Genomic DNA, 26,596 nt, shown 5'->3' on the forward strand with positions numbered 1-26,596 from the left:
CGTGCGATTTCCCACTGCTTCTTTTTTGTAATCCAGTGTATTAATTCATAACACAAACATGACCATATGCCATGCTTTATTTAATGTGCTTCCTACCGCTCCCTTTCCACTCCAATGAACTTGCCAGTATCTATAGCATCGACAAGTTCATAGGCCAAACCGTCATGACATTGTAGTCTGGCAGCGGACTCGGGCGAGCGTCTCAGTGCGCGTTTTCAGAACATCGCAGACCGGGCGCCGTAGCAGAAATCTTCCTCGCGTCTGTGCTTGTTGCATACCCGAGTTGTAGCCGATGACTGTTTGCCGGATTTATGTTTCGCGAGCCAAGCTTCACGCAGCTTCTTGTCCTGCGGCTACGTGCGAACAAGGCTGACACCGACCTCCATTACGTGCGTCCGGCCCTGCGGCACCGAGCAGTAGGCTACCATGTTGCGCGCCTTCAAAGGCCGCCACTACCTATTGTAGTGCTTTCAAGCGTTGTAATGGAGACACTCGAAGCGGGAAAATCTCGCCCCTCTCGTTTTCAGCTCGCTTCGGCGCTCCCGAAGCAGCCGACGCGGCCGCTATGTCCACGTGATCCCTAATAGCACGTCACGCCGACGGTGGCGCTAGCTTTTCCAGTGGTGAAAGTTTATTCAGTCAGTCCTCCATGGCAACGCGAGCCAGTCAGTCATCTGCAACGCTCTTAAATTCTGGTCATCTGCTACCTACACTAAACTTTTGTAGGAAACTCTATGCCTACACTAGTCAAAACTACGGTGTGGAAAATGTAGTTTTCACGCTACGCTACTGCTAGAAAAATGGCTTCGTGTAGCTGGGCAAAGCTACACTTCTTTTCTACAATAATTAAAAAAAAAGATAAATGAATTGTTACACTACTTACACTCGTGCAGCCAGTGTAAGTAAAAAAAAATATTGTCCTATCCGGGTAATCCACAATGCTCTTTATGCTCGAACTGTTTCTTTATTAGTAACGTACATATCACTATTTAAGTTTATTAAATGTCACTTTTAGTGTAGTTTTCTACTAGGAAGCTTCACCATCGAAAGCAAGGAAACATAGAAAGCTGGAAAGAGTCTGGCAACATTCGAGGCGCCTCGCTTGCCTTCGTTGCGTTCTCCATGTGTTTTGGCACGTGTTAACCATCCGCCGCGGCTGTAACTGCCTTGTGGGTTAACATTTGATAAGGTAATGTATATGACGAGATCGGACTCGCTTTTTTTGTCGTACTGGTACACCTATTGCAGCTTTGATAGCAATTCTGAACTCGAAAAGTGCTTCCCGAATTGAGTGTGACAGCCGTTGTGAGAGAAAAAAAAAACACCGGTTTCTCGAAGAGGCTGTATTGCATTGTCAACTTCTATCCAGCCCATAATTATTTTCTGTAGGCAGACTATCAGTGTGATGGCAGCAAGAAGGACAGCAATGCTTTGCGATCGTCAAGAAATGTCTTGATCAATTTCAGAAATCGCTATTTATTACAGTGGAACATTGAAGACGCAGACGGGCCAGGCCGCCTCTCCTATGTCATCCAACTTGATGTGTTAAAAGCTTGCTCATCGCGGCGCGCTGACAGTACACGGTTATTGAAAACGTGGGAACCTCGGTTGCATTTGCCGTACCAACAGGCCTATGTGCAATGTGCGATAAATGTCACGTCCACAAGGGGCCTTTTCAGCGCAATACGCCAATTTCTAGGAACAAACCTAAGCAAAATGTTTGTATGAAAGCATCACTCCTTCGTGGAGCATTGAAGATCATTAAATCGCAGTCTGTTGTCACATTGGCTGTGTAATGCAGTTGCAACATAAGTAATGCAGTTGTATCATGGTAGAAATAAGTATAGCCAGTTATTTTCCCCTTTTATAAGTATATGAATAGATTCGCGTGACATTTTTCCAGCTCATAACTGAGTGACAACTTAATGTTAGCATTTGTAGCGTGGTCTAATTTTTCCTTTTGGGTTTGGTGGTAGCGGAGCAGGCAGTGGGAAAATTGTAACGATTATCAACATATCTGCTATGTTGACCTTTCATTTTAGCACCAAAGAAAAAAAGTGGAGAGAAATGCGTAGTGTGTTCAGGCGACAATGTTCCATTAAATGTTTTCTTAATAAATATCAATGTTTCATTTAAAGGTTAGGGCATTATGTCTGCCGTTGCTTTACTTAAAATTTCCTGACTTGCAGTGTTGCTTAGATAAGCAAGGTACAAAACCTACTGGGTCCCTGCTTACAAGAAATTTGACCCTATGTTTACTGATCTGAAGTTTATTCCAGTGACGTTTAATATAATTCTGGTGTGCACTCTAGTGTATTTTCTGGCAGAATCCACTTCAGGCCCTGATGTGCCATGTTTGCATTACACTACAAATACAGGTTTTAAATATAAGGTTTGTTGCAACAGAAGTTGATGCCTGAAACTCTCGGCACGACCTGCAAAAGAGTGCTAACTTGGGCCGGTTGGTACATGTAGATAAACAGAACAGTGCATGCTACAGGACGAACAGAAAGACACTGACAGGGCTTTGTCTGTTTCATTCTGTTTGTCCTGTTCTGTGCGCTGTTACTCTGTTTAGCTTAGACATGACAGAGAAGCTGAGAAGACAATTTATTGTTTGTCTTCTAGTTCTTATTCTGACAGATTTAATAGGGCTACCTGGTTATTGGGCTATTGCACTGGTCTATTGACTTTTTTTTCCTGTTACCAAAGTATGCTTTGCTAATTGAATGCTTGTTTGCTATTCAGCATGTATGTAATACCATGTCACCCTTACACCGCTAGATTGCTAAGTTGTCACTGCTGATTACGTTTGGTTACTGATTTGAAGCCACGACTGCTGCATGGAGGAAATTTGCTCAGGAACAAACTCGGTGGCAGTTTTTGAGACAGCTCCGACAACAGTCGCTATGCTCCTTTTGCCCAAGAACTCATGACATAGAGATGACCGTTGTCTTCACTTTTGTTTGTTTGTTTCACATGCAATTATGTGCTTTCCTATGCAGTGCCATGAGCAGAGGCTTCGGTGGGGGCGGAAACTTCCGCGGAGGCCATGGAGGTTTCCGTGGTGGCGGCGGCGGCGGCGGCTTTCGTGGGGGCAGTGGCGGTGGCTTCCGGGGAGGCCGGGGAGGTGGTGATCGGGGTGGATTTGGTGGTCGTGGCGGAGGCCGTGGTGGCAGAGGTGGCTTTGGTGGTGGTTTTCGGAGTGGCTTCGACCAGGGACCTCCTGAAGAGGTTATTGGCAAGTATCTGCTTGTTGTTTCCCTCATGTAGTAGAGTGAGAAAGTAGAAATGGGTTTCAGGGCAGGCATGATACACCAGTGCTCAGTCTTAAATTCTAGTCTCTTCTTATCATCTGTGGCCAGTTTATTCCAATGTCATCAAAGGTAGTCACCTGCACCACTTCACTCTATATAGAAGAAGGAAAAGAAACATGATTGATATAAAATTACCTAAATATCATAGCCAAGGTGCCTGAAAAGCTTGGAGTTAGACACAGACCAATTTTATGCATTCAAATTCACTGAAAAAGGGAGTTGTGTTATAACTATATGAATAATAACAATTGTAAAAACGATTTGGTTTCCAACTAAGCTTGTTTCCTGGGAGAAGCACTTGAAAAAAAACTGCTTTGGTAGTGTGTACTCATGCATACATTGTGTAAATCTACCTAAAATGGTAGGATAGCTACTTTAAGATGTAATGTTTCATGTTAAAATACAATGGCAGTGTACAGTGCTCAGAGATTCAAATGTGATGCTCGGAGCACATGGCTGCCGGTGCTTGCTGTGCCACCGATGGGGGCTGGGAATATCAAGCTGATGCATTGTGGTATAGAATAAGAGTGAGAGTGTTTGTGATGCATGATTGCAATTAGCCCCTCAGAGCTTGCCCTGTGCTCATCAGTGGCACAACAGGTGGCCGCCATGTGGTTTGAGTATTGCATCCGAATCGCTGATCACTGTGCATCTGTTGTTTTAGCACAGATTTTTGCCATTATATTGTGTACTTTGTGGGGAGCACATGCACCCATCTTCTCCTGTGTACTCACATCGTCGTGTTTTGGACGCGTCAGGAGCCGGCATAGACACGTGTAAGGCACACTATGCACTCTCCTTGTTCTCCCCCGCTCTCGCAGTATGAATTCATTAGGCCGCATGACTACACTCAGGCATTTAATTAAAAACTGGAGGAGACCCCCTCTGGCAACCCACCCTCTAACCTGCCGGATAGGGATATCTGCTGCAACCCATGAGTGACCTGGTTTGCCTATCACAAACAACGAGGCAATCCTATTTATTACTTATCACAGTGTGGACTTCCCTCTGCAAGTGTTACTTATTGCTTGCGGCAGTAAACATTGTTAGAGTTGACTCCGCTGGTTGCCTTATTCGCCTGAACCCAACATAGCTGCCATTATGTACATGTGCTACAAGTTGGGGAGTACCACGGAACAACTGTGTGTGGCTAGATACAGAGCTTGCCTTCAGCCTTAGCCTCAAACAGAGAGTGCCCCCACAACTTGAGGCTTCCATTTTTAGTTATTCAGTTCTGCCAGTGAGCACACTTCACGATCTCCCGTGGTGCCCCAATCTTATTGTGGCATTCTCTACTGCCTTTTGCAGCGATGCAGACTTTTCTGTGCTGTAAGGGACTAAGTTTTAGCACAGCTGGGTGCTCCTTGAAGTCATTTGTTAGATTTTAACGAGCTGTTCAATACTTGGGCACATTCAGAAACCTGCTCTTTGGGTTCTCATGTGCTCATGGCTACCACTATACTACACAACTAGAGAAGTAAGGCAAAGAACTGTAGGCTGATGTTGTGTTACATTGATTTCACTGAGCTCATACTCTAATTGCCCTCAATCTACATTTTTACTTCAGAATTCCATATGCCTGTTAAAGCTAGAATGGAATTATGGTGAAGCCTCATGTCAAAACACAGATATTTCCACAGTTAATTTTGTTTTTGTCAGTGCAACTGACAACAAAGTTCCACTCCAAGAACTGAGTGTGACAGTGTCGCCAATCGACTTCCTTGTGGAGTTGAAAATGGGGAAGATTAAAACGGGGTAAAATGGTCTTCCTAAACCATGTCAGTTAAACATCATTTTAGGCTTTCCTTCAGTCTTCCCAGAATAGAACAATACGGTCAAGGGTGGCCGTGTAGAGGGTATTCCAAGCGTCCGAATAGTAAAAACGTGCCCACATTTTATAATTAGGCTGCTGTGTGCGGTATAAACAGAAAGTTGCAATATGATTTTTTTTCTGTGAAAAATTTTTTATCTACATTTAAGGAGCTATCAGTTGCTAATTATTTCTATATTGGCCTACTTCTGCTACTAGGGAAACAACGGATACCATTTTCTTTATTGCCACTGCCGTAGCTCCATTATCCGCTTTGTTTATTTCATGGTGCTCACTGTTGTCTACGTTGCTGAGTTTGCATACATATATATTTAAAGGGACCCTGAAATGATTGTGACGATCTTGTACAAACGTACTCAGTCTTTAGGGTAGGTCCTTCTGATCATTAATTGACGCATCTAAGTGCTCTGCGTAAAGCCTGCAATTTATTATAAGGTTTTAAAAACTTACATTGCTACTGATCGTAGCACGCCACTCAGTTGAATTTTCAGCCGTCCCTGACAATTTGATGCAAGTTGTCCTAATGGCGCTAGTAGGGCGCTAGTAGTAGTAGGTATCCAATTGGCTGCCCAGGGCGCATCATCGATAGTTTTCCAACTTTATGGTGAACAAATGCTGTTCGTGGTAGTTGGCATGTTAGTTAATTTGTTTCTATAAAAAGTAAGTAACAGAAATAGAGAGCACAAGGACACTTTCTCATTATACTTAAGCACTTCTGGCACAAAGCAAGTGTCGTCTGCTTGTGTTACAACATGCTCCATGTTGACGAGAGCTCCGCTGTATAAGCACCATGGTTCGTCCTTGTTACGTTGTGAGCCGCAAACTTAGCGACTGGCAACATGTCATGCTGCGACATAACGTCCCTCTGCAAGGCAGCAGACAAGCGGAGTGGCTGCAGTGCATCGGACTGTCATTATCCGATCGGCGCCAGGATTTATGCATTTGCGGCCGTCACTTTATGCCAGAGAATTACTGCCACAATGGTGTTTCGTGTGTCAAATATTGGAATAAACGCAAGTGAAAGCAGACTGGGCCTAGCCGTTTGACCATGACGTTTCATGGTATGAGCAGCGGCGCGAACATGAACGGTCTGCATGGTGCAGCCACCTGGTGGCACAAAGCTTACAAACACAGTAGCAGTAACGAAGTGTATTCTTCTTTGCTGTTGGTGCAAATTTTTCGCAGGAGCGTAATCGTGAGCACATTTCTGAGCACATTGTAATCATGAGCATGTTTGTAAATTTTAAAGTGTTTTACACTTTGTTAGAGCAATATTAGCTCTTTGTTTGTATCGAAGCAACGCATGCTGCTTCGATAGCTCTCGCTTGGAGTCAACTGCCAGGCGGCTGGCGGAGCTTGAAGAGGCTTTGCGAGCTTGCTCCTAGACAACCAGAAGTAGACAACTCGATATGCCATTATGACGCAGAGCCAGTGAAGGCGGAGCATAGCCCTGATCGCTCGGCAAATGAGTTGAGAAAATGCATGGCTATCCAGGAGAGCAACTTGTAATCATCCGTAGCTCTCTTAATATGAGACGCTTCTCACAAATAGTGGTGCATATGATTAACTGTAGCTGTACCCTAAGCGTCTATGAAATTTGTCTGAACCATTTCAGGGGCCCTTTAAGTATAGATACAGCGTGGGAAGATGGACAGGAGTAGACACATTTTCATTCGAAAACACAGTGCATAGCATACAACAGTAGAACTTCGTTGATACGTTTCCGTTACGTACGTTTTCTCAGTGCCAACGTTCGCAGTTGAGAATACAGAACATGACCCAATAGTTAAGCTCATTTGTACTGGTTATACGTTTCCACAAAACACAATTTTTCAACACCAGCATTCAGTACGTATTCAAACTGCGATCCTATGATATGTTTTCCGGTTGCTGGATCCCATGTAAACAAGAAAATGTATGATGCGTGCGTGATTGAGAACAGTATAAAGCTGCTCGCCGCAGCAGCTTCACCCCGATACTCGCCGAGCATGTGATTTTCCAGGTAATACAAAAAGTGTTCAATATGCACAATAATTAAATATATATCCGTGTTCGATATATAAAGGTTTTACTGTATATAGCCACCTGTCTCACCTGAAAACGACGGCACATACAGTTTCTCATTCTGGTACCAGCAAATCTCCTCCTGGGTCACTGCACACCGCATTCACAGCTGTTGCCACCAAATCTAGTGCGATAAGCATCTTCACCTATCTGTTTTACAGCATGTGGTGTGCAGTGCCATTCGTAGTGTACTGCATGCTCTTAGGCAATAATCCAAACATGCCGCCGTTCCCTGCTGCAGGCGGCGCCATGTGGGCATCAAGTTTCGCTTCGGCAGCATCCGGTGTCGCCCACCAGCTCGATTTCGTTTCAGTTTCTCATCGCCCTCTTAAGACACCACATAATAGGTAAACAATATGTGTCTTGGACTGCCAAAGCGCCACGAGCTCGACGCGCATCGGCGTCTCAGACCGCAACGATCCGCGCGATGCTTCGCATTACGTAGATGTCAACAATGGTTGAGTCTGTGAAATTTTTTCAGTTACTTCGGATAGTACGTTTTCCCGGCCAATGTGTTTTCTTGCGAGTTTTTCCAAAACGTATGACCGAGGTTCTACTGTATACGCTTGTAATCACACCAGCCTGTCATAATCGTGCTACACTATGCAAGGATTCATTAGACTGCATGACTAGGCTCAGGCATTTCATTAAAAAATCACGAACAGCAGAACGCACTGTTTTTACAAATACAGCCAATGACTAGTTTTTTTGGACATGCCAGATCATTCGGACGCTTTCGCAGCACTGCCACGTACCCATAGAGCCAATGTATAAGGACATCTGAAACTTTGGATGCTAAAACCCTTTGCCGTTTACTTTTGTGACTTTTTTGCCGTGACAGCAGGTTCTAAGTGGTGTTCATTGAACCTATCACCGCTGCCATTTTGATTATCTCACAGCCTCAAACTACTGCTCTATCACCCCAATCCGCTGGCAGCCGTAGCCAGCCGTAGTAGTTGTTTTGGGCTGTCATGAGGCATAGTTGCTTTGGTGTTCGCTATCGAGCTTCCAGCTGTTCGGTGCTGTGTTTTATTATTTAAAGGTACCCTGAACCACTTTTTATTGAAGTGGAGAAATCATTTGAAGTTAAATTAGGCTATTTCAGAAATACTTTGTCGGGAAAAGTACTGGAATGGGTTCAGCAGAATCAGAATTATTGGCAATCAAACACTCCCGTCACAGTGCTCCCGCTCGTTCTTCAATGCTATGTACTGCAAAGGCTACAGAGGCGTGGGGCGTGCCTACAACGCTCTGCCTATGGAACGTGACTGTGGCACGCAGTTCAAATTTGATTTTGAATGTTCATGTAGATAGCACTATTTTGGATTTTAGTACCTATGACGCACCAAACATGCGAAACACTGTTGTCCTCAGCGAGCCACAGTGCGCTCAGCCTGGGGACTCGTCACAGCAGCCGCGTTATCTACGCTACTTAGCAGGCTGCAAGCTACATGCAACAGCAGCATTTGCTTTGTGCACAACAGGGCTAGAGTGCGCGCTCGCACTCATATGCTCCTGTCTGGCTGTGCTGTGTGGTGCAGACCAGCTTTGTCCTGCACCAGCTTGACTGACGGATAGTAGCCACATCCAACTTGCGCATTTTGAAGTGCTATAAATAGCTCGATCATTTCAAAGCGAAGTCAGCCAAGGCGTCTAACCAGGAGTGGCCAGGAGTGAGCGTGCACTGGCCAGCGTGCACGTGGTTTGACCTGAAGTTTCACTTGGTTTGAGGCTAGTTGAGTGTTAAAAGTTCGTTGAAATTAGCGAGACCTAGTGGCTACGACACCGATAAGATGGCCAAAGATTAATCCTTACGTGGGCGGCCGTGGTTGAGCATGAGCAGACGATAGTCCACTTCTTCCGGAAGTGCATAATTATTATTGAAATTCGAAAGCATATTTTCCCTTACTTCAGCCTGTTTATTAAACTGCATCTAAAATGTACACAGTGACAGTAAGAGAAGCGCACTGATCCGGACATCATTTTTGATTAATGTCTTCTGTTTGCCACTATATTACGAAATAAAGCATCCAGAAAAAAAGCAAGGAGGAGGCTTTTGTTGAAAAGAAAGTCTTTAAAAGAAAGGTGTCTTCACGCTCTGCTTGCAAGATCCACACGCTGTGCACGACTGCAAAATTTGGTTGAGATGTTCACAGCAGCATGTGATATCCGCAGACTGTGTTCTTTCATGTATCCCGAGGGGTGGTTCAGGGCCCCTTTAAGGGATTTGCCACTGTATGCAATAACGTCGACTTTATCTTAGTCATCGTTGCTGATGGGGTCAAAGTGCTGAAAGCACGGCAAGGTTCTAAACTTTAAGTCTTGCATAATGCCAGTTCCCGAAAGTCAGCTTAGCCGCAGTACGGCGGTGTTACGCGGTCAAGCATATGCAACGTATTGCAGTGACACATACCAAAATGCAGAGGAGGTCATTGTTACAGGACATAAAATGTGTTCTTTAATTATACATGCATGCTTTTGCTGTGACATGTCACAGTATGAGTACTGAGACACCTAAAGCGTTGTTGCATAAGGATGGTTCCCGAAAGTCTGCTTCTCCGCAATACTACTATGCAGTCAAGCATACCCAATACAACTGCTATGCAGTCAAGCATACATCATGTATTGTAGTGAAGCGTGCCAAGACTGCAAAGGGGCCACTGTCACAGGGCATGAAATTAGTTCCTTAATTATTCATGCTTGTACCTGCCATCTCCTGTCATGGTATGAGCACTGCGACATCTAATAATTGTACTGGCAGACCTTCAAAGCTATTTCAGATGTGGCTGTGGTGATTTGAGCCCTTGAGGGCATTTAAAGGCATGTATTCATTTTTTTCGGACTGCCCGATTTTTAAAGTTTTTTGTGGTCCTTAGGGAGTTAGAAAAATCGGACATTGACTGTAAAATGTGTTGAAAGTTAACGCTGTGTGCATCTGCTACTGTATGTCTTGTTTTTCTTGCACTGTACCAATAGTCATGATCCACTAAGCAACCCAACTTTCCACCACATTAATGCATTTTTCGTGTGTGTGTGTGTGTCTGCATTTTTTTCCCTTGTAAAACTTTTTTTCTCGCACATGCTTTGTAACGTGCTGATTTGATGTCATATACAGCTTCATTGCAATATATTTGCAGACAGTTGGTGGGCTACATGGTGCAAATTCTATAGTGGCTATTGTTTCAAGTGGCTTAGTGTCCAAGACTAGCTGTCTGGGATGTCAAAGTGCCAGCTTTCCGGGCAGTTTAGCTCAGGAAACTCAAAATGCCCAACATGATATCTTATTGTCTACTATCGTATGTTGACAGGGGCCATAGAGAGTAGGTGCCAGTGACCTGATTGTGTGTTCCTGGATGTACATGCGCATCTTTCTCTTCCTTTCAATCATGAAACATGGTGATGGTCACCTGCTCACGGTTATGTGTGTATACCTGTTCCCATAATTACCCGCAATTGGGATAATTGCGTAAAAAATATTTGGTTTCTAGGAGTAGGTCGCAAGTTTACTGTACTGAGTTTCTTCGTTTGCCATACATTCAATGTGGAGCCTTGTGCTGCATTTTTTTTTTTCATACAGAGTTTGCTTACCTGAGCCACCCATGCCAGGATGACTTGGTGGCTAAAGTGACTGATGAGCGGGTGCCTTTCTTCAATGCTCCACTTTATTTGGAAAACAAGCAGCAAATCGGCAAAGTTGATGAGATCTTTGGACCTATCAAGGACTTCGTATCCTTAACTAGACCAAAGCACATGTTTCAAAAATGTTGCATCATAGTGTTTCTCTAGTGTGCTCTTGGAAACTCTACAAGTTTGCTTGCATTGAATGAAAGTGTCACACATGCGAGTAGCATGCACAATGGTACAAACAAAAACATATGCAGGTCTGAGGGCATTCTGCATGTGTGCATTTTAAATCAATTATTATTCTTAAGTGTTGATTTCAGCTACTTGTATTTTGTAAAACTGAATGAAACTGTGGCACTATTTTTTTCTGTTCTGAGATGAAAAAAGGAATGAGCCATTTAGAATTTGGGTGAATCTTTCATTTTCCTGTCTAGTCTGTGTACATGTTTCTTTCTGCACGCTTTTGTGTGGAACAGTATATTATGATCTCTGGTGGACCTAAACAGATTTGTAACTTCGGTTACCTTGCTCAATCCTTGAATGTTAACGCCTAACCCAGCAAAATTTTTGACCACGTAACAAGCCTAGTTTCAGGGTAGCGTAGATATAGAGCAGCTTCCATGCAGAATTTTATATTTGAAACATAACGGAATGCATTGGAAAACGCAAGCAGAAATAGACTTTTCTGCTCGGAAATAGATGTTTTTGTTACCGAAACTGAAAAAAAAAGAAACTTATCACTTACCAGAACTTACGCATAAATGTTGAGAACTAGTGTGGCTCCTTGGCATGACCTCCGAGATCAGTCAGCGCTCATGACACAGGTTTGCAAATTAAACGGAACTTACTCAGACTCGCTCACAAAATATATTTTTTGCTTAGGGCTCACTCGAACTCAAACTTGCCGAAATTCTACTTCGCCAGGCTCACTGGGTCGGTCCGAGTCTTAGCGAGTTGACTTATGAGGGAGTTTGCCGACCTATGGCTCATGAAGTGCTGAAAATCTCGGAAGTTACATGCTGAAATTTTTGTGTTATCTGCTAACCACCAAGTGCACATGTCATGCTGAGGTGCTATTTAAAGGCTGTTAATTAGAAAATCAGGTAATTACCAGCCCTGTAGCTTTGCCTAGATTTAATAGCTTATACTACTCCTTTATGAGAAATTTAGCCAAAGCGATATTTTGTCACTGTTGGTCATTAATGAGAATTGCAATGTTGCCTTGTCGATATGACATTGTGAAGTATTCTAGTAGTGCAAGCAGTAACATGGAAACAGGAAGACACACATAGCGCCCTGTGTATGTATTTGTGTTTTGTGTTCGTGTTCCTGCTAGAATAGAATGCCTTGTGATGCCCTTTTACTATACTTAAGTAATTATTACCAATTAAAGTGCTTATGTAAGCACTTCTTGTTTTGTTTTTTTTTTTCATTTTTAACTATTGTTGTGCAAAAAGAGATCAGAAAGACATTTATTATACTCTTATCTCAGTAGTTCTTTGCAGTGCTGTTGAAGCTGTTCTTTCAATCTATGCTCCCTAGATCAGCAGGTGTGTTAATATAACAAGGATAGGAATAAACTTTATTTATCCAGCAGTTGTTGATGTTGGTGCCCGGGGCTAGGCTGCCAGTGGACCATCGCCCGAGGAAGATCTTTCGAGATCCTCGGCAACGGCCCTGGCCCGCTGGACGGCCCACTCCTGGTCTTCGGGTGCCTCGCTGAGGAGGGCGGCTTGCCATCTCTCAGCGAGGCATTAGCAGCAAATACATTAGCAATGTAACCATATGCCACATTTACATGAATGCGGAAATGGGGTGTAGCATTATCTATGCTATTTCTCAGTAGTTGCAGCCTCCTTAGCCTACACCAGGGGCAAACATTCCTCTAAATATATGTTAACCTGCACCGTATTGTTAGCTCGGCGTCTAGTTGGCATTTGCTCATCACCCTGCCATCTCTGTTATGTTCGGAAGCCCATTGGTACAATGAACGCTCCCTCCCATTTGGGAGGAATGCATCTCTCTTGATAACTGCATTCATACTACTAGCACACTTCCCACATTCTTTTCTTGCCTCAGCAAACACATTCAGCACTAAGAACGTTGTGTGCTTTGGAAAATTCAGGGATTTTGACCCATAGTCCTAAAGAGAATTAGCCGACGCCATTTTCCTGAATGGCGGTACACTACCCCACGACAGCCGTTATCGTGATAAGTTAAACCAACTGCGAATGTGCCACCTCCTGCTTTACCATGGTAGAGATGCCCAGAGATAAATGTTATAGCGTATAGTCATCACATACTATGCTAGAGTATAGTATGAAATTAATGATGTGGTGAAGAATTTGGCTTTTAGTCGCTAATGCATAACCAACAATAATTCTGTGGCACGACCTGCTAAGTGGAAATCAAACCATTTTTCTCACTTGGCACCATCCCTGTAGGTCTAGAAATGTCAAAACAAACAGTTGCGATCTCAATAATAATGACAAAAAATGCTTACTGCTTTGTCCACAGTGTGAGGTGGGACTGAGTAAGGGCTGCTTTTATAGTTTCTTTCTTGCTGTCAGGGGGGAGAGCATGTAGCAAGAGCAAATTCGAATTGAAGCAGACTGTCTAAATGTTGTCAGGTTGTTGCACAATCACGGTCACCAGCAGTAGCCGCCACAATAATTCTCGGTGTACAGTGGTATGTGCAGAGGGTCTAATGTATCATGTACATGGCTATGGTTGCTGGAAGTTGCAGAAAGTAAGTGCATGCTGGCATTACTGCATGGCTAGGGCATGTCCAGCACTGCAGAGATGTTGCCATGACAATGTAAATGCTGCTTCGCACCTGTTCTTTGTGCATGAGCATTGTGGCTTGGCACACTTGTATGTTGGCAGGTCTTCTGTCAATCATCAGACATCACCCACTTAATAGTTGGCAAAATGTTGAACATACATAGTGGAACATAATGTTAGCCAGTTACATATCACTGATTCAATGTTCTCCATTGTAAGTGTGTAAACCAACAAATTGCACAAACTGGGATTAATTACTGAAATACACTAGAACCTCGTTGACACGTTCCTGTTACGTATGTTTTCTCGGTGCCAATGTTTGCAATCGAGAACACAAAAAAAATGGCCCAGTAGAGTTACGCTCATTTTTTACCGATTCATACGTTCCCGAAAGACACGATTGTTCGGCACCAACGTACAGTGCGTCGCCAAACTGCGATCGTATGATACGTTTTCCGCCCGTTAGGTCCCATGTAAACAAGAAAATGCGTGAGGCGCGCGCGATCGAGAACAGTAAATAGGTAGCTGCCCGCCGCAGCAGCTTCACCATGCTTGGCCACCCATCTCGCGTCAAAACGCCAGTGCACACTCATTTTCTCATTTTGGTACCAGCAAACGTTCTCGTTGCACGTTGCATGCACCACCATTACCGCCAAAGCTATTGCGATAAGCATCTTCTCCTATCTGTTTCACAACACATGGTGCCGTCGGAAGTGTAGCGCGCGCTTTTAATAGGTGATAACCGAAACGCGCCACCGTTCCCTGCTGCAGACTGCGATCGTATACGTTTTGCGACCGCTAGATATAGATCCCACGTGAAGAAGGCGCATGCGATTGAGAATGGTATATAGCCGCCCGTCTCACGAGAAAACGACGGTGCGTACAGTCCCTTATTCCTGTACCAGTAATTCAGCTCCTGGGTCATTGCATGCCGCATTCACAGTTATCACCGCCAAACCTATTGCGATAAGCATCTTTACCTATCTGTTTTACAGCGTATGGTGTATAGTGCCATTGGTAGCATACTGCACACTTTTAGTAGGCGATAATCCAAACGCGCCGCCTTTCCCTGCTGCAGGCAGTGCCATGTGGGCATCACGTTTCGTTTCGGCAGCGTCCGGCGCCAACCACCAGCTCGATCTTGTTTCTGTTTCCCATCGCCCTCTTAAAACAACACCCAATAGGAAAGCAACAAAACTCGACGCGCATCGGCGCCTCGTTGCGCAACTATCTGCGCGACGCTTTGCATTACATTAATGCCAACAATAGTTGAGCCTGTGAAATTTTTTTATTTTGGATTGTAGATTTTCCTGGTTAGTGTGTTTTTTCTCGCCTTTTTTCCCAAAACGTGTGAATGAGGTTTTACTGTACCATTGCCTTCATTGCAGTTGTGGTCTCGTTGCTAACTTTTTGCCCTTAAAAAAAATTATGGGGCTTTACGTGCCAAAACCACTTTCTGATTATGAGGCACGCCGTAGTAGAGGACTCCGGAAATTTCGACCACCTGGTGTTCTTTAACGTGCACCTAAAATCTAAGCACACGGGTGTTTTCGCATTTCGCAACTTTTTGCCCTTGACTGCAAATGTCACAGTTTGTCTCAGTCAGGCTTCAGGAGGACGTGAAGGCGAGCTCCTTCAGCAAGAAGCAGAAGGTAAGGTAGCAATCGTGCTGACTTTGTTGGTTCTCTTTGTATTGAAAGTACTGACCTTGGATTTCTTTGCTCTACCTCGTACTTTTGATTTTTTACTCATTGGCATGTTGTGTCAACATTTGTCACAACCATGCATCAGACCTATGCAGACAAAAGCCACTGCATGCTGCAAAGTTACTAAAGTTTGTCAAGTTTGTTGCAAAGTTTGTCATCTAACTTGAAAGTGTTGTATTGCTTGCACTGTATGCCAAGCAAGTATGCCAACAGGCATTTTTGTTATACAGTAAACTCCCTTAACTAGCATAGCAAAACACTATCAGCTAAGTTGAGAAAGATTGTTATGGGACAAAGTCAGCCCTGTAATATATTGCATATTTTTCATGCTTGATGTACTCTAATATCTCAGAACCTTGACTGACCAGTAGGAAAGGCCACTACTAATGGGTCACCTTTGCTCTGGTTAAACAATAATGCCTAATGCCTAACATGTGCAAAACACAATGCATAAAAAACTTAAATTTCAGCAAATTGACAATTTCAGGGTCCTTATATTTCTTGGTTTAAGGTGGAGGAATGCATGATTTTTCTTTTAACACTACGATGCTGTGGTACAGTGAAACCTCGTTAAGCCGTAGTTGGCCGGGGTCCAAAAAAGTACGTACTAAACGGTAGTACTGTTTAACCGAAATAGCATGAGATAGACCACTTACCTGTCAAAAGCAGAACTCAGAGAGTGTGCGATGAAAGGGGAAAAAAACATGCAGTATTTATTCACTTCGCGTGACAAAAGTGTTATTTTCGTTTGATGCCACGGCAGCCTAGCAGCGGTGACAGCCGCCTCAAACCTACTAAAGCTGCGAGGGAGCTTTTTGGCCAGCCCTCGGCAAACACTTACATGGCAAATTCCTTGTTGGCGTTATGTATTCTCCGTGCACGCACACGGTAGCGCCGCAGAAGTCGCGGGGTGCCTTTTCATTGCGGGGCACTGTTCTCGTTGCGACAATTGCATTCACGAGGTTGACGTAATGTGCAGCTTCTGCCACTGTCGGGCCTGAATCGCCTGTGCTGTCACTTTCCGTGTCGTCCTGATCACTATTGCTAGCCGACACTTCGGCAACAACACAGGCAACGATGGCGAAAAGTCGAACCTCATAGCCGACATCTCTTTGCGGTCGCAGCAGCGCTACCGACAACTTCTTCACATTCCAAATGCCACCCACCGTAGTCAACAGCAGATCCCTGTCGGGTGCCAGCGCTGACTTCGTCATGTCACGTTCGATAGCACGAACGATGTCTAATTTTTCTTCTATGCTGAGCATCTGGCGTCTTTTTTAGTGAGCTTCGGCATGACGCGAGTCCTCGCTTGTGCGATGCCCCAACGCTCTCTGGCATGCCGCCGAAATGATGTTGATGTTGATATGGCTTCGTGCACGAATGCACAGGGCGCTTGGAGGCCGTTGTTCCAATCTCTGAGGCTTGTTCTGCCGGCCCACCCGATGGAGACAACGCAACAACACACACGAAAAGTGGAAACACTACGTGCTAACCGATATGTATGCAATAAGCTGGCACGGTTTATGCGGATACAAAACACATTATGTTCAATGCCCGCTGAGTCGTGGATTTAACTTTACTACTTTTAAAACGAAACTACTGTTTAAGCGGGTACAGTTTAATGAGGTTTTGCTGTATATGTGGGAATGCCTGGAAGTGAGGGTGGGGCTTTGGATTGGCATGCTTCTCAGTGCGCCATGATGCCTCAGTGTCTCATTTGGGTACCGGTGTTTCTTCCGTCACAGTGGTTTAGTCCGTACTAGAACAGCATGCTTTGCTGTAGTGTTGTTGCTATGCAAGGATGGATTAAAACTTAAGTTTTTGCACTTGGACGTATAGCTACATCAAATGTGAACAGGAGCACTGCAGATTGCTGAATTAGGAGGAAACACGAGGTCTCTACTCAATGATGCCAGTTTCAATTGCGCGTAGATTTTTTTTTTTTTTTTGCTTATGAGTGAGCTAACATACATGCAAGATATATTAGTATTGGGGAATCAAGACCTGTTATGAAGGTTTTAATTCCAAGGAGGCTTTATTTGCACAGTCATGATTATGTTTTAGGCCAAGCCACCTTCAAGATAGACGGAGACTTCCCTACCCCAGCATTCCTGTGGTGTCCCAATGAAATTTAAAGAAAAGTTTAAATACTCTTCGAAGTGTGCTTTAAAAGAAGTTTAAAAAGAAGTTTAAAAGTTTCTTATAATACTACCCAGAGGGGACCACTGGGTAGTATTGTAAGAAACTCTATGGCATGGTGAATCTGCAGTATGAATACACAGATATCAAAGGAGTTATCAAGGAAAGGGAAAGGTCGTGAGGGAGTTTATCAGATTGCACAGGCACTAATGCCGTTGAATATATACCGTTGTCCATGAAAAGTTGCTAATTTGGCACTTCCCAGTGCGGCTCACTGTTTTCCTGGCATTACTTGAGTAACAGCATAGGAAAACTGAGCTGCACTGTTATTAGGAGTGGTGTATCAGTTGGCATCCCTACTCATTCATGTTATATCACTTACTCTTAAGAGTAAAAAAAAAAATTGTTCAAGTTAAAAACAAACCTTGTTTGTCAGATGGCCCTTCATAGTTTATGCCTGTATCGCACTATGTTTACATATCACACATCTCCATCTCTGAGCTGGTCTTTACAATTGCTCACTCTCCTGCTTCACGAGTATATCAGGTTAAGCTAGCACAGCACTGTCGATTTTAGATTAATGCAGGCATTCTGAAGATTCACTTCTTGAAGTCATGGGAGGGGTGGTGCAGATGGTGAACAGGAAAATAGTGAACTCCAAAAGTTATGCTGGAAGAAATAGCAAGCACTGCAATGGGGAATGCTGATCTGATAAAACAAAATTATATGTGCTAGATCACAGCAGGAGTTGCTGCATGCACTTGGATTGGAAAGTAGTGCATCCTGTCTACTGAGTCTGCCCTCTTATGGCAATAAAAGTGCAAGCTTCATAACAGCACTGCTACTGCTGTCATCTGGCTGAGGTATTGAAACAGCTACTAATAGATGGACTTCACAACAGGTACCACTGCTGCAAAGCATGCTGGCAGTAGTAAGTAGTTCTTGGTGGTCTGAAGGGCAACTATAGTAACAAGTATGTTGTGTGTCTGCCATGACAAGCCCACTTATCCCTAGAAATGGGAGTTTTGTTGAAGAGACGCACCATTCCCCCCCCCCCCCCACTTTTTCCTAATATTCACTGAAAAAATCCTCTGTGGCATTTTTCTCGGCATTCCCCTCAATGTTGCCTTCAACCTTAGTACAGTAGGAAAGTGGTGAGTACTACTGTCATCATGGTGCTGGCACACCTTTGCATGTGCTTTGACCGTGGTGAAATCAATCTGTTGGCTTATTCTTTGTGGTGGAACCAAGCCTATTAATGGCAGAAAATGCAGCCATGATGCAAAGATACACCACAATAAGTTACCATTGCATCATCTGTTAAAATCAGACGATGGTCCCTTCAATTTCCATATGTCTGCAGGCCTTGAGAGTGCTTCGAGATAACCAATAAAATTGGTTGACTTGGAACAGGTGAAAACTAACCAAGTTGTGGTGCTGTGCCACCTAACATGGAACATCTGCTGTCAATGCTGTCTAGAGTTGTGCATTTTTATTACGCAGACATGGCACTTTCATTCACTTCAGCTGGACTCACTCGAGTTGCCTTTGGCATGTGCAAAGCATTAGTCCACAACTCTTCTCAAGCCTTAATTGGAGGCCAAGGATGAGTGAGGGCGTTATCTGGTTTACGGTTTGCAGCTCACAAGGTGCCAGATTTGCCTTTATTTGCAGTGATGGGAGCACACTTCATAAAAATTTGCTCAATATTTGCAATAAAGAAAGGATGTTCAGGTGCAAAGTACACATCTTGGTAGCATGTACAATGTTAGGTGGTGCACTGATGCATTTTGTGGTCATTAACACTACACAAGATCAAGACAATGAAATTTTGTGTACGGCCCCAAAAAGACTTTACTAGCTTAATGGAGCTCTTCGTAATTGTATCGCTGTGTTGTTCTGCTAGGTGGCTATAAGTAGACAGTTTGCAAGTCACTACCCAAACTGACATCACCGTAAAATGTCTTGCTGGTTTGTTCATGTCAATTGTATCAACTGTTGTTGCACTACTCTTGCAAAATCATGATGTCTTTCTCTAACGGACAACAAACTTCCTTGAGATTTTGATTCGTCCTAGAAAAAGAAAATGCACGGCCAAAGAAACGACTGAAATGCTTCACACTACATTTATGGAAGAGGCACTGAGCCGTGCGTGAGTTTTTGAGTGGTTTGGGGGATTCCGAGAGGAGAAATAAGCATTAAAAACCATCCTCATTTTGGCCGACCTTTAACCACTCATACCTTTGAGATTGTGAAAAAGTTTTGATGAAAAGTCAGTGAGAGTCATTGCTACACATCCAACAAGATTTCAAAAGATGCTGGCATGAGCTGAAGCTCGTGACTGGATTTTGGATTTTGAGTGTGAAATTATGCATGAGACGCGTTGTCACGGTGTTTGTTCCCCTATTGCTCACAGAGGACAAAAAGCAAAAGAGAAAACTTCATTGATTTTGTGCCAGGATTAGAAAAAATCACATTGAAAGTGACTTAAAAGGGATTAACTGGCTTTCCCTATGCACCCTATTTATCGAACCACTTTATGCATAATTTTTTTTCTGTATTGTTAAGCAATATAATTCAATAAAAAATGCGGATTTCTCACTGTACACGGGGTAAAGACGACTTGGCTGGGGCGACTCAACTGCATGAAGCTTCAGGAGCTCCAGAGTGTGAGAGAAGGTTGTCACAAGTATATTGACACAATTGGAGAATATTTTGAAGGGAACTGAGTCCTTTTTGTCCTTAATGATAATACATATATTTTTTCTAATTTCTCTGGATCTTTTTGGGTGACCCCTCGTATGTGTCTAAGGTACACCCGTCTAGTTATACATAAGCTATTAAAGGTGCACAAATGGAGACAACATGACCGTGAAGAAGATGGAACATGCACATATTGGTTGGTTGTGTGCTTGCACATATCCTGTCTGTGCTGTCATGTTGTATTTGTTGGTGCACTTTTAATTCCTGCCTTTAATTATGCTCCTCTGTCCTTGTTTGTGCTTTGTTGCTTACTTTCTTGCTGTTAACTCACTAAATTGGTGTGAAGTTCAGCATGGCTGAACCATGTAAACTTTGTGAATTAGCAATTGTGATTATTGCTTGCATCATGTTTTATTCTGATTTTGTTCCCATCCTAAATTCTTCAGTTCTACATAGACCCTCGTAAGCTGACACCACTATCAAGATATCTACCTGGCTCCCAGCAGAACCGTGGCGGAAGAGGTGGTGGGGGAAGAGGTAAGACCACTGCCAATGTTTTTTTTTTCCCTTCAAACCTGATTCCTGTGCAGCTTTAGTTTCAAGCTTCTGTGTCCACATTGCCTGTGATGTCTGTGTGGCTATCTGCTGGGGTGCCATTAACTACGCTGGAATGCGGTGTGTGGCCATGGCCAAAAGATGTGTGCATGCTGGTATTTTCTCTCGTGTAGCACTAGTAAGAAGTGGTATGCTCTCCACTTTCAGTAACATGCTATAATACCTTTGTAGTGGCTATGCGGCACTTTGCATACCTTCAGTGTCATTCAATGACATTGGGACCCATGATGGTGACTCGGCTGTTATGGCATTCTCCTGAACACGGTGTCACGGGTTCGATCCCTGGCTGTGGCGAGCCACCATAATGACATATTTGAAGTCTGCATATAAAACTCTTTAAATGGCTGAATTCTAAAACCTCTAGTAGAAGTAATAAAAAAAAAGCTGTTTCAAGGAGCGTGTCCCCTTAAATAAAAGTGTGTGCCTGTGCTTATGGCCCACTAATGCTTTGCTCTTCTGCTCAAGTGGGAACAGGAGGCAAACACACTAGTGCTCTTAGACTTGTGTTTACAAGCATGTCAAAACTGGCTGTCAAAATGGATCCAGAGCCCCTAATACTGCGCCTTTCAAAGCTAGAGTGTGGCTCTGGGACATAAAAACCTATAATTTCTTAAGGATGCTGGGGAATCCTTGCATACAGAAGTAAACTTTTTCTGCATGGGAGGTCCTGTGATGAGCAAGCATGCTAAACTAATGGGATAGGGAGGGTGGACAATGGTCATACAGTGGGTGAGGTACAGATACTAGCACCGCCTGGGAAGCTGTACACCGTACCGCAGACTTTCCAGTGTCTCTTTTGTTCTGAAAAGCAGTCCACATGAAGCCTGTGAAACTACTTCTTTTCCTGCCATAGCCATGTGTGTGCACACTGTGGCAGTCAGTGTGACCACCCATACCCTGGGCTGGTAGGTCAGCTCTCTTTGCCTAATACAGTTTCTGATTAGCTAGTTGGCCTCCTTGTTAATGTTATAAATGCTTTTTAAATGTAGATGTACTGCCTTCCTTTGCCTTCTCGAGCACAACCCTGACCACAAATGTTCAGCACCTGCAGAGTAGGGAATGATAGTGTATATGCATTGATTGCTTATAGTAGCTCATTGCCAAATTGATGTGTAGTGCTCTTCCCAGGAGATGTGTGTAAAAAATTTGTATAGGCATTGAGTACTTGCTTGCTTAGTGCCATTTGTCCAACCTGACGTTCTAGAGCACAGACCTATTCAAATCGCTTAATTTGGCAATTTCTATCCTAATCACTCTGGGGAAAGAAAGGTATAATAGAGCTGAACCTCGCTTTGGTAAAAAAAATTTTAGATTCCCCTTGACTGCTTTCATAGAAAACAGTGTATTGCTTCTCTTGATTTTGCCAGAGTAATTTGCATTTCGTTTAACCTAGTTTTTTAGCATTGTATAGGGTTCTTCTGCACTGTATGGGGGGGGGGATGAAAAAACAAAAACAAAGCAATAGTGAGCAGAACAGCGTGGACAAATCATCCCAACACCAAAGTAACGCTGGCATGACACAGCAGCACCAAGTTGTCACCAAGTAGCTGCATTTGTTTTTTGTGTACATGCTGCAGCCAACGCACACCCATTTAATTTGCGGGCCAGAGTTTATAAGTTTATAACTAATTAATTAAGTTTATAACTAATTACTTTGCAGCACATACCATTGCAATTTACGAATGGTAGCCGATGAGTTCACAAGGCGTATCCACTTGGAAAGAATTCTGATGATACCAGTTTAGCGATACTTTTAATTCCCAAAGTGTGCGGTGAAATACATTGGTGTTCTGGTTACTTTTTTGCTTCAATGCGTGAAATGGCATGTTGTGGATATGCCTTGCTAACTCATCGGCTACAATTAGTAAATTGCAATGTGTGCTGTAATATTTAGTTCAAGTTTAATTAGCGGACTTTTGTTAATTAGTCAATTGGGCATTTGAGTTTATTGTGCAAGTAATGTCCACCTCATCAAGAAACCAGTGTAAGGACTAGAATTGTGAAATCTGCCATGGGAAATTCTTAAAAAGTCTGTATAATCCAAAAAAAAAAAAAACCTAGTGTAGTGGTATGCACCGTAGGCAAGAACTGCTCTGTTGCGTGAAACAGGCCACACAGCTAATTGCTGCTCGCATAACACCTTGAAGCAGCTGGGCCTAAATAGCCAGGGGGGCACACCTCACAGTGGTTCAGTATAACAAACACATACTGTGTGATGTATCTTATGTGGCACACACACACAAAAAAAAAAATGCTGCAGTTAAACCTCTATATAACCAAGTCGGTAAAGTCGGCAATTTGCTTCGTTGTATCGAAATTTCCTGGTATTGAAATTCGACCTTTTATGCAAATAAGTACATTTGCCGATCGATTTTTCTTGCATGCAAAGGGGCCGCAAAATTTTCTGAATTGTCGGGCAATCGGAAAAAGCAAATTTGAATGAGAAAACAATTCATTTTTATAAATTTGGGAGTCGGGAACGAGTGATACGGTTTTATGCCACGTGCCTCGATGGTATCTTCTTGGCGGTACGAATTCAGTGAATTCAGGAATGCATGCTCCCAGCCCCACTGCTGACAGTGTTGGCCGCACTGGAATGACGCTGTGAGGAAAAGTGCTGGCAGCAGAGAGCGAATGCTTCGTCTGCCTCTTGCTCCAACAAGTCGCCGAAACTCGAGATCACGCAACCTCCAATATGAAATGTGTGGTAAGGTAGCTTACGTGGTGCAATGCCGTCTTGACACACCCACTCTTTGCACACCCGGCAGATTAGCTCTAAAGCAGGGTGCACGGTTGCGTATGCACTAAGCCACACTTACAACTATGCGCAGCCATGGCCGAGACCCGCGCCAACTTACCCCCAACTCCGCCCCCTCGCGTCGCTGCGCTTGATTGCGTTACTGTGAGCTCGCTTCCCTCCCCTCTTTCCCTTTGCTCGTGCCGGAAGGCAGCACTCATGAAGCCACCATCTTTCCTGTCTCACCCTCGCACACTTTCACTCGCACCTAAAGCACACATTGCGATAGGATCTTATCACACTTGTACTTTATACGGAACATGATGTGGCTCCACTTCAGTGGTCGCTGTTGTGGCTCTGCGTGCGATTTGAGAGGGACATTTGCAAGGAGCCGCTTGTAATTCAATCATTTACCCCTCTGCGTCTGCAGAAGTTCCAGCTCTTTGTAGACTGCTAAGTTCCAATATCTATTTAAACAGCATCTACAATTACTGCAACTATGAAACAAAATTAGGACAGTTCAACTAATTTTTTGATGAAAATAACCTTGTACATAACCTTACATGAAAATAACCTTGTACATTTATAATTGCCTTATCTTTAATCGTCTAATGAAATTGACATACATACTCTTGAATATATGTACAGTGCTGATACCTGCTTGAAATTGCAATATCTCCCAGCAGTAGTTGCAAAAGTACAAGGTTGTATTTCAGGCAATTGAGAAAAAAAATTTAGCTGAAATGCTCTAATAATCTTTTTGCATAGTTCCAGCAATTGTACATGCTGTTAGGCTAGATATCAGCATTTTGTGATCTACAAAGAGCTAAAAGCTACAGCACGATGCTTTTTGTGAAAATTTAGTACATAAAAAGTTGCCCACAAAGATGACTATAGTTTGCCATTGTGTATCGCATAACCCAAATACTATAACAGCTACACAAAAAGTAATCACATATTTGATATCTGCATAGAAAACTGTATAAATGGCTGAATTCTGAAAGCTCTAGTACAAGTAATAAAAAAAAATTTGTTTCGAGGAGCGTCTCCCCTTAAATAAAAATGTGTGCCTGTTCTCATAGCCCACTAATGCTTTGCTCTTCTGTTGCCTAGGTGGAGGCCGTGGTGGACCCCGTGGACGTGGTGGATTTGGAGGCCGGGGAGGCGGAGGATTTGGAGGCCGGGGAGGCGGAGGTTTTGGAGGCCGTGGAGGCAGAGGATTTGGAGGCCGGGGAGGTGGTGGATTTGGAGGCCGGGGAGGCGGTGGATTTGGAGGCCGGGGAGGTGGCGGATTTGGGGACAGAGGAGGAGGTGGTGGATTTAGAGGAAGAGGTGGCTTTGGAAGCAGGGGATTCTCCAGGTCATAGCCTAACTGTTGCTTCAAGCCAAAGCAACACTTGGCATTGTATAGGAACACTTCTTTCCAAATTGTGTCATTTTATTTTTCAAACGAGTGCACCTATGAATAAAGGTGACCGACCACCACAACCACTAATTAGCTGTCCTGCTTTTAAGGGCATGGTCCCAGTGTCCCAACACAGTTCAACCTTGCAACTACGAAATCGGCGGGGAACACGAAATTTCGTTGTTGCTAAATGGGATAGCACAGCTAGGTAATGCGTTGCAGAACGAAAACTTGCTGTTAAAATTCCGTTAGCCTACTTTGGCAAGCTCAGCTCGAGGACATAGAACCGCACTGCCGACAGTACAAAGTGCATCGCATGCGTCAATCAGCAGTGGCAGCACTGCCGTGGAACAGTATTCTTGGCCATTTCCTTTCGAAGATATGATCACTTTTGCGAGATATTGCGTTAACTCTGCACTGGACACAGAGCGACAGCGCTCCACGTATGCAGCAGCATTTCTCCAATGCACGCTGTTGCCCATAGGTGCCGATGCGTCCAGTGCCGAGCGCGAAAGTGATCGTATCTCGTATACCCGAAGGCAGTCGATCGAGATTACGGCTGCTTTGTGCAAATAAATGTCCGGTGCCAAATCCACATGCGATGCCTGTTGGGTGGCACCAAAACTAGCGTTCTTGAAGCAAGAGATTCGTATTCCCGGATGATCGCTCAATCGCGGCTCGATGCGTGCCACTCCATGCTGTGACCGCCATCTCAAGCATCATAAACAATTCCGCATTGGTGGGACATGCATGTCCTTGTTTTTGCTGCATTTTTCTCACCGAGGCGCACATTATGCACTGCACTAGGTGTGCAAAAACTGTTGTCACAATGTTGGTAGCGACATGCGTGCCGCTTCAAACGGGCGATCAACAAGATGGCAGCCATGGCCTGTTTCCAGCGCACGCAATTGCTTCCGGCAATTGGTTCTTGCGAGCAAAAATGGCGACGCCCACGCAAGTGTAAATGGGTGGTATTTCGTGGAATTTTAGTGCAAAGCAGTTGCATCTGTGCACAATTTGGAGCCTGCTAGCCTTGTGAGAGTAGGTAATATGTGGGGTTACGTTGCGGCCAATTTCGTTGATGCAGGATTGTAGTACAGTGACATTTTGTGTCGAGAGGTACAAAATACATTAAATCCTATGGGCATTTGCCTGGGATACGAAAATATTTTGCTGTCAGGAATTTCATTATCGCGGGTTTCGACTGTAGTATTGCATTTTGTCCTGCTTTGGTGTTGACACGTGTACTTGCATTACTAAATGACAGTATATATTCTCTATCAATGCCAAGCTGCAAAGGGCTTGGCAGAGGCAAGACAGACCTGCAACTCCTGCTCCATAGAACATGGACATTTGCTCCAGATTACCCCAAGAAACAAGCAACCAGGACCTGCTAAATCATTAACAGAGGGGTTACACATTATGTAGTTATACTTGTCGTTGATTTGAAAATGTTGAGAAGGCACAGGTATCTAGTGTGTCTACAACCAAGGAGAAGAAAGGAAATCGAGGGGTACGATTTTTGTTAGTCATATCATAAGAAGCCAGTAAACAAAGACACCAAGGACAACATAGGGGAAATTACTTCTACTTATTAATTGAATTAAAGAAATGATAAATTGATGGAATGAATCTGGCAGCATTGATGCCGTCGGGTAGCATGTGTGGCTT

At 43.8% G+C, this 26,596-nt stretch overlaps 1 protein-coding gene across 1 annotated transcript; it reads left to right on the forward strand.

Annotated features, from left to right (window-relative positions):
- Positions 1 to 1,053: 1,053 nt before the first annotated feature.
- On the forward strand, positions 1,054 to 25,015 carry Gar1 (Gar1 ribonucleoprotein). Its single transcript, XM_065451869.1, has 6 exons — positions 1,054 to 1,189; positions 3,006 to 3,241; positions 10,790 to 10,938; positions 15,213 to 15,272; positions 20,615 to 20,705; positions 24,634 to 25,015. Exons 2-6 carry the CDS (start codon positions 3,010 to 3,012, stop codon positions 24,885 to 24,887), a joined length of 786 nt encoding a protein of 261 aa, XP_065307941.1. The 5' UTR covers positions 1,054 to 1,189; positions 3,006 to 3,009; the 3' UTR covers positions 24,888 to 25,015.
- Positions 25,016 to 26,596: the final 1,581 nt, after the last annotated feature.

Source organism: Dermacentor albipictus, chromosome 1, assembly GCF_038994185.2.
Source record: "Dermacentor albipictus isolate Rhodes 1998 colony chromosome 1, USDA_Dalb.pri_finalv2, whole genome shotgun sequence".
In the NCBI taxonomy this organism is placed as follows: domain Eukaryota; kingdom Metazoa; phylum Arthropoda; class Arachnida; order Ixodida; family Ixodidae; genus Dermacentor; species Dermacentor albipictus.